This window comes from Manacus vitellinus, unplaced genomic scaffold, assembly GCF_001715985.3.
Source record: "Manacus vitellinus isolate BGI_N305 unplaced genomic scaffold, ASM171598v3 scaffold_63_pilon, whole genome shotgun sequence".
Taxonomy (NCBI): domain Eukaryota; kingdom Metazoa; phylum Chordata; class Aves; order Passeriformes; family Pipridae; genus Manacus; species Manacus vitellinus.
The window spans coordinates 551,101-560,939 of record NW_021940711.1 but is presented as its reverse complement, the minus strand read 5'-3'; the positions used below and the strand labels follow the sequence as shown (position 1 = coordinate 560,939).

The window sequence follows — 9,839 nt, the reverse complement described above, 5'->3', positions numbered from 1 at the left end:
GGCGTGACGTTGATGCCCATCAGCACCTTGTGGTCGATGTCCTCCAGCTGGATGTTGCTGTACTTCACCTCCCGGTAGGTCTCGTCATAGTGAAGGATCAGCTGCATCTGCAGCAGGCCTGCGGGGGGTCCAGGGGCGGTCACCGCGTGCTCTGAGCACCCCGGATTGTTTTGGGGACCCCTGGGAGGTGCCCATACCCAGGTATACGCCATAGGTGAGGGTGCCCGCCAGACTGGCAGCCACCACATTCTTGATGACGCCGAGACGCTTGCGGCGGAAGTACTTCTGCTCCTCCTCCTCCTCATTGTAGTCGGGGTGAGCACCCACAAAATCGTCCAGCTACAGGTGACCCCGGTAGTCAGACCTTGGGTATGGCCACCACAGGCCTGCCCCCCACCCAGTTCCCTCCCCCGGCCTCACCTGTGTCTCTGTCCCCTCAGTGCCCAGCCCGGCACCTGGCACTGTCTTGGCCCCATCCTGGCAGCAGTCGGGGTCCTTCTCCATCACTGCTTCTGGGGGGACCCTGGATGGTGCCAGGATGGGGGGGGAACCTGTTGGCACCCCAAGTCTTGTATTCATGTGTCTTGCACCTCTGTGTCCTTCACACCCAGACCCTGCGCTCCCTGACTCTGCACCCCTGTGCCCAGCACCCCTGGACCCTGTACCCATGTGCTCTGCACCCTGAGAGATGCACCCCCAGACCTGCACCTGTGACTTGTACCCCTAACCCAACCCCTGCACCCACGTACCCAGCACCCCCAGATCCTGAACCCATGACTTGCACCCCCAAATCCTGCACCCGTGTCCGGCACTCTGCACCCACGTGCTCTGCATGCCTACACCCTGCACCCCTGAACCCAGCACCGCACACCGCCCTCCAGCTTTGCACCCGCCCAGAAACTCCACCCCCGGGCCCAGCACCCGCCAGCCTCCACCGCATTCCCCCCCTGGCCCGGGCCCGGACCCCCTCCCCGGTTACCCGGTGCCATGAGCCTCCCGGGGCGGGCCGGTCGCCGCTTCCTCTTCGGACGGACGGGTGCGCGGCGGGACGGGCGCGTGGTTAAAGGAGCCGCTCCAGATTTCCACCCCCCCTCAGCCCACCCCCGCACCCTCTTCGCTGTCCCGGACTCCCCCCGACGCTCCCGCACCCGGTTCCCTACCCGCACCCCGCCCTTATGCACCACGACCCCCTCCAGGCACCATGACCCTGACCCCCCTGCACAGCACCCTGACCCCCCCGCACCCATCGCTCCCCTGTTGCACAAGAACCCTCAACCCCCCGCAACTCCCCTCCCCAGCTCCCCTGCACCCCCGCAGCCTCCCCGGCGCTCCCACCAGACCCCGGGCTGGGTGCTGCCTCCTCGGGGTGCCCCGTGCACTGAGTGCTGGTCCCGGGCACTCTCGCTTCCCCTTCCCGGCCCGGGGGATGTGCCAGAGTGCCTGGGCGGGGGGACACCCCGGTCTGGGGGTATGGGGCACTGCCTGCCCTGCTTGTCACCCCAAAGCCAGTGCCAGGAGCGTGCCCAGGTGCGTGGCATGGCAGGGTGCCCCGGGGCAGGGTGGGGGGACATGGGCGGGGCAGGAAGGGGTGACATCTTCAGGGCAGGATCTGACCCAGCCGGTAGCGGGGGATTCTTGACATGGGATTCTTACGAGGGTGCTGGTTCCTACAGGATGAGTGGGATATGTGGGGAACAGCCCCAAAAGGGTCATGGCAGTGGGGCAGGGGCAGCCCCCATCTCGAGGGCCCCCCATACCCCAGGCAAGGGTAGCCGCCCTGGAGTGCCAGGGGGAAAGGGACCTTCCTGGGCATGGTCCTGGGAGCAGGATAAGGAGCGTCAGTGGGAACCCCGTGGGTCAGGGTGGTCCTGGGAGCAGGATGATGCGTGTCTATTGGTTGTGAAAGTAGGGAAGTAGGATGAGGGCTATCATGGGACCTCGTGGGTTAGGGTGGTCCTGGGAACGGGATGAGGGGTGTCTGTGGGGTTCCAATGGATCAGGGTGCTCCTGGGAGCGGGGTGAAGTGTGTCTGTGGGGTCCCAATGGGTCAAGGTTCATGGTGGTGGTTTGGTGGCCGTGGGAGTTCCCCAGTGCCACTGTCCGATGGGGGAGGTCCCATCCCATCCTATCCCAGCCCTTGTCCCCACTGCCAGCCCCATGGAGGCGGGGCCCAATCCTACCCGCCCCTGGCCATGGGGCCCAGCCACTGGCCCCACAGCATTTAGGGGCTCCTGAGCCTCAGCAGTGCCCACCTGGACTCGTGCTCCTGCAGCCCCTGCACAGCTCCCAAGGTAGGCACTGCGGAGTCCCCAAAACTGGCATCCCCTGCGGGGCACCTCCTTAGCATCCCCTATGCGGGTGGGGGTTGTGAGGCACTGGGGGGGTTCCCTCGAGGAAGGGGGTGGGTGCCTTGGGCACGGAGAGGAATGGGAGGACAGATGTGGGGCTGCAGCTCTGTCCCCCAGATTTGGGGATGTCTTGTCCCTGAGGTCCCCATGGGTGACCCCACATCAGGTGAGAAGCCCGGGCAGGTCAGTGTCCAGAGGCTGGCAGTCATCCCGGGAATCTCAGGCATCTCCCGGGGCCTCGGGCAGCAGCACCGGGCTGAGTCACCCCGACAACCAGGACGGCCCCGAGCACCAAACAGGCACCTTCAAAGGTGCCGCAGGCAGGTGACTCCTCTTGGGATTGAGCCGGCAGCTCCCGCGCTTCAGTCCCGGCATAAGCCACCCCCCGTCTCTCCCCAGCACCACCACACTCTCCATGGAGACCGGCAGCTCCTTCCAACAGCTTGGTATGCAGCAGCCCCTCGAGCCCCCCGGGCAGCAGCCCCTGGGCTACGGCAAGTGCAGCACCGCAGGCAGTGATCCCGGCAAAGATGTTGGGAAAGCTGCTGGGTGCAGTGGAGGTAGTGGGATCGGGAAGGGACCACAGCCATTGGTCTGCAGCACTGTATGGTGAGAACAAGGGGCTGGGGACAGGAGGGAGACAGGAGGGTGGGCTGGGGGGCTGTGGCAGTGCCAGTACAATGGGGACCCCAGGTTTGTGTTGGGGGACGAGTCTGGGATCTGTGGGCCACCACCTTCCAGCATGGCCCAAGGGAGAAGGTGGGATCTGCCAGGAACAGTGCCGTGTTGGGCTGCTCCCGGCAGCAAGGGAAAAACACAAGTGTGTGGACTCCCTGCCCTGTCCCCAGGGAATCTGGGGCTCCAGTTCGATGCTGGGATGGGATGACATGGATCTGGGGTGACATGATGCTCTGAAGAGCTGGGATGGGGCTGGGGTCCCTCTGACACCTCCATCCCTGCAGCGGGAACCCCTACGCTGGGCTGGTGAGCCACCTGCGGGCATCCTGGCTCTCCGGGAAGACACGGCCCTTGGAATACCGCACGGCCCAGCTGGAGGCCCTGGGACGCTTCCTGGATGATAAGAAGGAGGAGATCCTGGAGGCCACCGCTGCGGACATGGGCAAGGTGAGAGGGGCTGGGATTCAGGGGCACTGTCATCATGTCTTTGGGGTCCTTCATGCCCCTTTGTCTGGCTGTTGCATCCTCGTGGGGGTCAAGGCATGGGATATCTCCTCTCCGGTGTCCTGTGTCCCTCTAGGTGTGCTTCAGGGCTGGTATGGTGCATCCATAGGTGCTGGGTCCCCTCAGATCCAGGGACAGCGGAGGGACTGTGCTGCTGATCCCATCCCTGGTGCCCTGAAACTGGGCAAAGGCCACCTTGGCTGATGTGAAGTGGGAACATTTCCCCTTCTGTGTCCCCCCCCACATCCAGCCCCTGGGGGTCCATGTGAACTCCACAGAGGGTGATATCCTGGGGTGCTCCCAGCACACCCGGTATTACTGGCGTTGTGCAAGGCAGTGGCGCTGCACATTCCCAGAGCCTTACAGGGACTGGTTTCACTGGCACAGTAGCATGGGCAGGGACCTGGATGTGACCCAGGGTATTGCAGAATGCCAGGAGGTCTTGGATGATCTACTGACACAGCGGAAGCATCCCCACCGTGGATAATTTTAGTGGTCTCGGCTCATCTCTCTGGAAGTGTTCAAGGCCAGGTTGGACAGGGCTTGGAGCAACCTGGTCTAATGGAAGGAGGCCCTGCCTGTGGCAGGGAGTGGCACTGGATGAGCTTTAAGGTCCTTTCCAACCCAAACCATTCCAGGGTTCCATGATAGGATCCTCACCTCTCTGCCCGGCATCAGTGCAGCAGCCTGTGCCCTCAGCCACATCCTTCCATGTCCTGCCGTCTTCCAAGGCTCCTAATTGCCTTGTTTATTGGGGGCGAGTCCTTCTCTTTCAGCCAGGCCTCGATAGGCATCAGTGCTCCGAGTGTGTCCATCACTTCTCTCAATTATGTCTAATTAGATCTGGTTGTCTAGTAATGAGCTTGTTATGCAGCCAGGCCCTCATAGCTGGATGGATGCTTCACCTGCCCTTACGTACCTGAGGTGCTGCCTCACCTCCAGCGACACCGGTTTCTCCCTGGTGCCGATGATCAGCAGCACTTGGATGACATCAGACTTAATGTCCCATCTCACAGCCTTCGTATCTCATCAAAACCCTTAATGACCCATCATTTTCCTCTTAGTGGTGATGCAACTGTCATCCCAGATCAAGAGCGGCCCCGTTGCTTCACCAGATTATCGCACGTGCCTGCTGAGCTCTCACGTCCGGGACGGTCCTCACACCTCCTGGCACCGGTGTTTTGGGGTGGTGGAACATCATGGGAATCAACAACCAGCCTTCCCAACCCCAAAGTAGTGTGGGGATGGGAGGAAGGCTCCAATCCAGGGATGTTCTGGAGTTGGAGGACTCCAAAATACGGTGTCACAGCACAGGAGCTTTGCTCCTCTGGCTCTCCGCAGTCATGAAGGGGCTCCACTGAGCCTGCTGGGTTATCCCAGGTGCCTTCACAGTTCTCCCGCAAGTGTGATCTTAATCTGTGCTCCATGGCTATGGAGAGGACCCACTTCTCCATCTTGAGGGGTTTAATTAAGCTGTGGTTCTTTGTATTTCCCTTTAATCAAGGTCTTAAGTTCAGCTTTTGTCCACAGGCCCAGGGAGGGAGCTCCAGGCTCTGCTTCCAGCTTGAGTATCCAAGTGCTTGGGATGCAAGAGCACTGTCCCATCCCAGGGCAGCAGTGTGGAGCTGCCTTTGGCACGAGGACCAGCTCTTCTGGAGCTCCAGTGATATTGCTCTGTTTCCTCGTGGTTTGGGGCTCTGTTGCTGGTTCACAGCGCTGAGCTCAGGAATTTGTTAAATATCATGAAAATGTTCAATTTTAGTTGTTTTTTTTTTTTCCTCTGGTCAGATACCTATTTTCATAAAATTTCCGGGACACTGATATTCTCTGGGAGTTACAGGGGGTGATGGCAACTTCTGCTTAAGAGCTTCTCCTGCTCTTCATGCTTGGAAGAGGGGGGAGACTCCTCCTGGGGTGACAGGGTTGGTGTTGGGGTGACGAGGTAAGTGTTGGGGTGGCCGGGTCGATGCCAGGATCTGTGCTGGCGTGACAGAGTCCACGTTGGGGTCAGTGTTGAGGTGACGGGGTTGGTGTGGGGGTGACACTTTGTGATGTCTGTCCCCAGCCGTCCTTTGAGGCTTACTTCAGCGAGATCCTCCTCTGCAAGAACGAGCTCAACGTCACCCTCAACAACCTGTGCCACTGGATGAAGGACGAGCACGTGGACAAGAATCTGGTAAGAGGGAAGCTCTAGGAAAAGGGAAGGCAGGGAAAAGGGGTTGCTGGTGGGGAGGGCAGCGCTGAGGTTGTGGACGTTCTCACAGGTGATGCAGCTGGACTCCGCCTTCATCCGCAAGGATCCGTACGGGGTGGTGCTCATCATATCGCCCTGGAACTACCCCATCCACCTTTTCCTGGTGCCCCTCATCGGGGCCATCGCTGCTGGTGAGCCCCACCTTACAGTCCCCTGGCCCAGAGGATCCTGGCAGTGCCAGGGTCTCGTCCCCAGAAGGGCTGGCTGTCACCGTGTCACTGTGCTGATGTCCTGTCGATCTCCCCCCAGGGAACTGCGTCATTGTCAAACCCTCAGAGATATCCAAGAACACCGAGAGACTCGTTGCTGAAACGCTGAGCTGTTACCTGGACAATGTGAGAAGCTCTTCTTGTCCTTGTCCCTGTTGCCAGGCCGTGGTGTTCTCAACCCTGCTTTGCAACCCCAACCTTAGACATCTTCCATGTGCTGAACCTCCTTTCTCCACGCCCAGCCGGTGTCCCAGCATCCCAGGATGCTGTTGGAGAGGACAGATGGTGACAGGAGGTATCCTATTCCCTTGCAGGACTGCTTTGCTGTGGTGACTGGGGGTGTGCAGGAGAGCACAAGGCTGCTAGAGAACAAGTTTGACTACATCTTCTTCACTGGTACGTCCCATGGGACAGAGCAGAGCCCTGCCTGGCTTTGGTGTGAGGGGGAAGAGGGATTCCCTCTGGACACACCTGCTAAAAGGCAGAGATTGGCTTGGGGTTGTGGTGCCAGGATGTGTTGGAGGATCTGGGACGTGCGTCTGAGGTCTGGTGGGACTCAGTGTGTGTGCTCTGGCCCCAGGGTGCCACATGGCAGAGGTGTGCGATGGCTGGTGGGTTTGTCCCCATCCCCCTGTTTTCCATGCCCGCAGGCAGCCCCCGGGTGGGGCGGATCGTGATGACGGCCGCTGCCAAGCACCTGACGCCGGTGACGCTGGAGCTGGGGGGCAAGAACCCCTGCTACGTGTCCGACACCTGCGACATACCCAACGTGGCTCGGCGCGTGGTCTGGGGCCGCTTCTTCAACGCGGGGCAGACCTGCATCGCGCCCGACTACCTGCTCTGCAGCCTGGAGATGCAGGAGAAGCTCATGCCCGCCCTGCGCGAGGCCATCGTGGAGTTTTTTGGCCCCAACCCCCAGGAATCCCCGGATTTTGGGCGCATTGTGGGGGACAAGCAGTTCCAGCGGGTGCGGAAGCTGCTGTGCAGCGGGCGCGTGGCCATCGGGGGACAGACGGACGAGGCCGAGCGCTACATCGGTGAGGGCTTGGGCCTCACGCACGTCTTCGTCCGTGCGTGGAGCAGATATGGCGTGTGGAGAAGGCCTCACATCAAAAGGGGGGGCTCTAGAGGGAAATGAGGTTCAGGGAAGGTTTCCATAGGAATTGGGTGCTTAGGGATGGGTCTTGGCAGGAGGTCCAAGGTGTCATCTCCGACCTCTGTGCCCGGCTGGTGCCGTCGGGTTTCTTCTCCACAGCTCCCACGATCCTGGCGGACGTGCAGCCCTCGGACCCTGTCATGCAGGAGGAGATCTTCGGGCCCATCCTGCCCATCGTCGTCGTGGCCAACATGGATGAAGCCATTGACTTCATCAACGCGCGGCCGCGGCCCTTGGCCATCTACGCCTTCTCCTGTGACAGCAAGGTGAGTCCGTGGAGCAGGGCAAGTGGGGAGGAAAATCAGGTACCATCCTGACAGCCACCAGGATGCTCTCTGGAGGGAACACTCTGGGAACATTTAATGGATGAATTGGGTGGCGTTTGCCAAGTGCAAGACCCTCATCCACCTTCTCTGCTCCCTCCCAGGTGGTGAACCAGGTCCTGGAGCGGACGAGCAGCGGCGGCTTCTGCGGCAACGACACCCTGATGCACGTGGCACTGACCTCGCTGCCCTTTGGAGGGATTGGTATGTCCAGAGCCCCCAGGCCTGACCAACTTCATTCTGCCTCTTAGGAAGAGTAGGAACTGATAAATACGTGGAGAACCTCTTATGGAGCCTTGGAGATCCTCCTCGGAAAAGAGGAAGTTTTTGTTCTCTGGGTTGGTGCAATTTGTTTTCTCAAGTGAAGAGCGAGGTCACTCAGCCCTGGGCCTTTGCTGCAGCATGGTCCAGGGATGCAGGAATAGAGGAGTGTTGTTCCCCAGAATAATTCCCAATCTCCTCATATCTCCCCAAAATATTTCTGGGGTAAATCCCTCCCTTTGGTGGTGCCCCTTCTCAGCAACTCTGTGTCAGAGCTGGTGGCTGAGTCAGACATAATGAAATACCTTGACAATTAATTCCTCACCTGCCTGTGGCTCAGCAAACAATTTTTGGTACTTCCCATTCCGTAACTTATCTTAATTGGGAATGATTCAGACCAACCACCTCCAATTATCAGCTAAAGCCACGTTAGAGCAGGTGAATGGGCTGAAGTCATTGGGGTGAGACGGGAAGTCACCGGACTCAACCTCCAGTTAAACCAGCCACAGGAATTGGGAGAACTGGTGTTGCCAATGTGGCTTCAGGTTTTAAGAGCTCCAGGAAGAAGATGGAACAGCTCCAACTGTGGGGAGGTACAGAGGAGCATCATGGAGGGAAATCAAGGCTTGTAGACCCAACAAAGCTTGTGTAGGTAAATGGAGGTGGGTAAAAATGAAATGCTGAGGCCTCCAAGCTGCTGAGCTGCAGCAGGATTGGTTAGATTGCATATCCATAGACCTGGAGGAGGCACTGGGAAGGATGGAATTCCTCCACCATATCTGTGTTGCTCAGCAGAGAAAAGCCTGTGGGGTTTTTTTCCCTCGTGTCGATGCTCAGAGCGGGTGTCATCAGGAGCAGAGTCCCACCCTGAGCATGGACCTGTCCTGTGTGTTCCAGGGAACAGTGGCCTGGGAAGATACCACGGGAAGTTCACCTTCGACACCTTCTCCCACCACCGGGGCTGCCTGCACCGGAGCATGGGGCTGGAGGCCATCAACGCCCCGCGCTACCCGCCCTACACCCAGCAGAAACTGGGGCTCCTCACGGCCGCCTTCGAGGTCAAGCGCAGGGGCACCTGCACCCTGCTCTGAGGGTCCCACGTCCTGCTCCGAGGGTCTCCATGCACAGAGTCGGTGTGGAGAACCAGGACTGCCCCCCCATCCTCACCGTGTCCTTTGCTTCGCTGGAGCGCGTTGGACAGCCGGGATGGATGCCCCCTCCTGCACGCTTGTGGCCTCTGCTCTGGACCGTTTTCCAGGAAGCAGCTGAAACGGCCCAGAAGCTCTTTTTCCTCTTCCTGGTGGAGAAATGGTCCCATCAGCCCCATCTCCCATCACATGGACCTTTCCTTGGGGATGATCCTCCTTCTCCTCACTGTTGCTCTTTCCTCCATGTAACTCTGCCTATAGTAAAGACTTTGCATTGAGCTCTCTCCTGCCTCTCTTCGTGCCTCTGTCCTCCGGTTTGGGGGGTGCTGGGAGATGCCCTGGGCTGGATTTGGCTGGAATGGAGCCAGCAGTGATATGCAGGTAGCCAAGGGGCAGGGCAGGAAGCTGGCAACCGCCCTTCTCTGGACACCTCCAGAGAAGGAGGAAGCTGCAGTTGGCAGCCCCGGCGCAACCACCCTTGTGTTGCTCCTGTGGGACCATGGAGACTGACAGTGTCTTCCTGCAGCCTGCTGGGAGCGGGGCTGGGAGAGCCCCTGAGGGTGATGGTGGGAAGGGGAGTGTGGATGGTGTTGCCATGAGGTAAGAGTGTGGTGGGATAGAGGGGTGGCAGGAGGGGTCCTGGTGCTCTGTCCTCTCCCTAGAGCAGCAGTTGGATAACAGGATAGGGTGATGCGGAACTTGGAGGAGCTGGGATGGGGCTGCGGGTCCCCCTGACACCCCTGTCCCCACAGCGGGAACCCCTACGCAGGGCTGGTGAGCCACCTGCGGGCATCCTGGCTCTCCGGGAAGACACGGCCCATGGAATACCGCGTGGCCCAGCTGGAAGCCTTGGGACGCTTCCTGGATGAGAAGAAGCAGGCGGTCCTGGAGGCCACCGCTGCGGACATGGGCAAGGTGAGAGGGGCCGGGAACCGGGGGGACCTGCCGGCTGGAGGAG

General features: G+C 60.0%; 2 protein-coding genes across 3 annotated transcripts in view; both read left to right on the top strand.

Annotated features, from left to right (window-relative positions):
* Positions 1 to 6: 6 nt before the first annotated feature.
* LOC103753828 (aldehyde dehydrogenase family 3 member B1) lies at positions 7 to 9,164 on the top strand. 2 transcript variants are annotated; one of them, XM_018083385.2, is made up of 11 exons: positions 7 to 74; positions 2,748 to 2,957; positions 3,311 to 3,473; positions 5,596 to 5,706; positions 5,795 to 5,915; positions 6,034 to 6,119; positions 6,308 to 6,389; positions 6,644 to 7,030; positions 7,249 to 7,415; positions 7,577 to 7,676; positions 8,631 to 9,164. In XM_018083385.2, the coding sequence occupies exons 1-11, from the start codon at positions 13 to 15 to the stop codon at positions 8,822 to 8,824; spliced, it is 1,683 nt and encodes a 560-aa protein (XP_017938874.2). In that variant the 5' UTR covers positions 7 to 12; the 3' UTR covers positions 8,825 to 9,164. The 2 variants fall into 2 exon arrangements, with proteins under 2 accessions (XP_017938874.2, XP_017938875.2); XM_018083386.2 differs by lacking the exon at positions 7 to 74 and adding an exon at positions 2,011 to 2,291.
* Positions 9,165 to 9,380: 216 nt separating this feature from the next.
* Positions 9,381 to 9,839, top strand: part of LOC103753818 (aldehyde dehydrogenase family 3 member B1-like) — a 4,540-nt gene continuing 4,081 nt past the window's right edge. Inside the window, exons 1-2 of the mRNA XM_018083360.2 lie at positions 9,381 to 9,481; positions 9,634 to 9,796. Coding sequence (XP_017938849.2) covers positions 9,381 to 9,481; positions 9,634 to 9,796 — 264 coding nt within the window. The remainder of the gene's footprint in view (positions 9,482 to 9,633; positions 9,797 to 9,839) is intronic.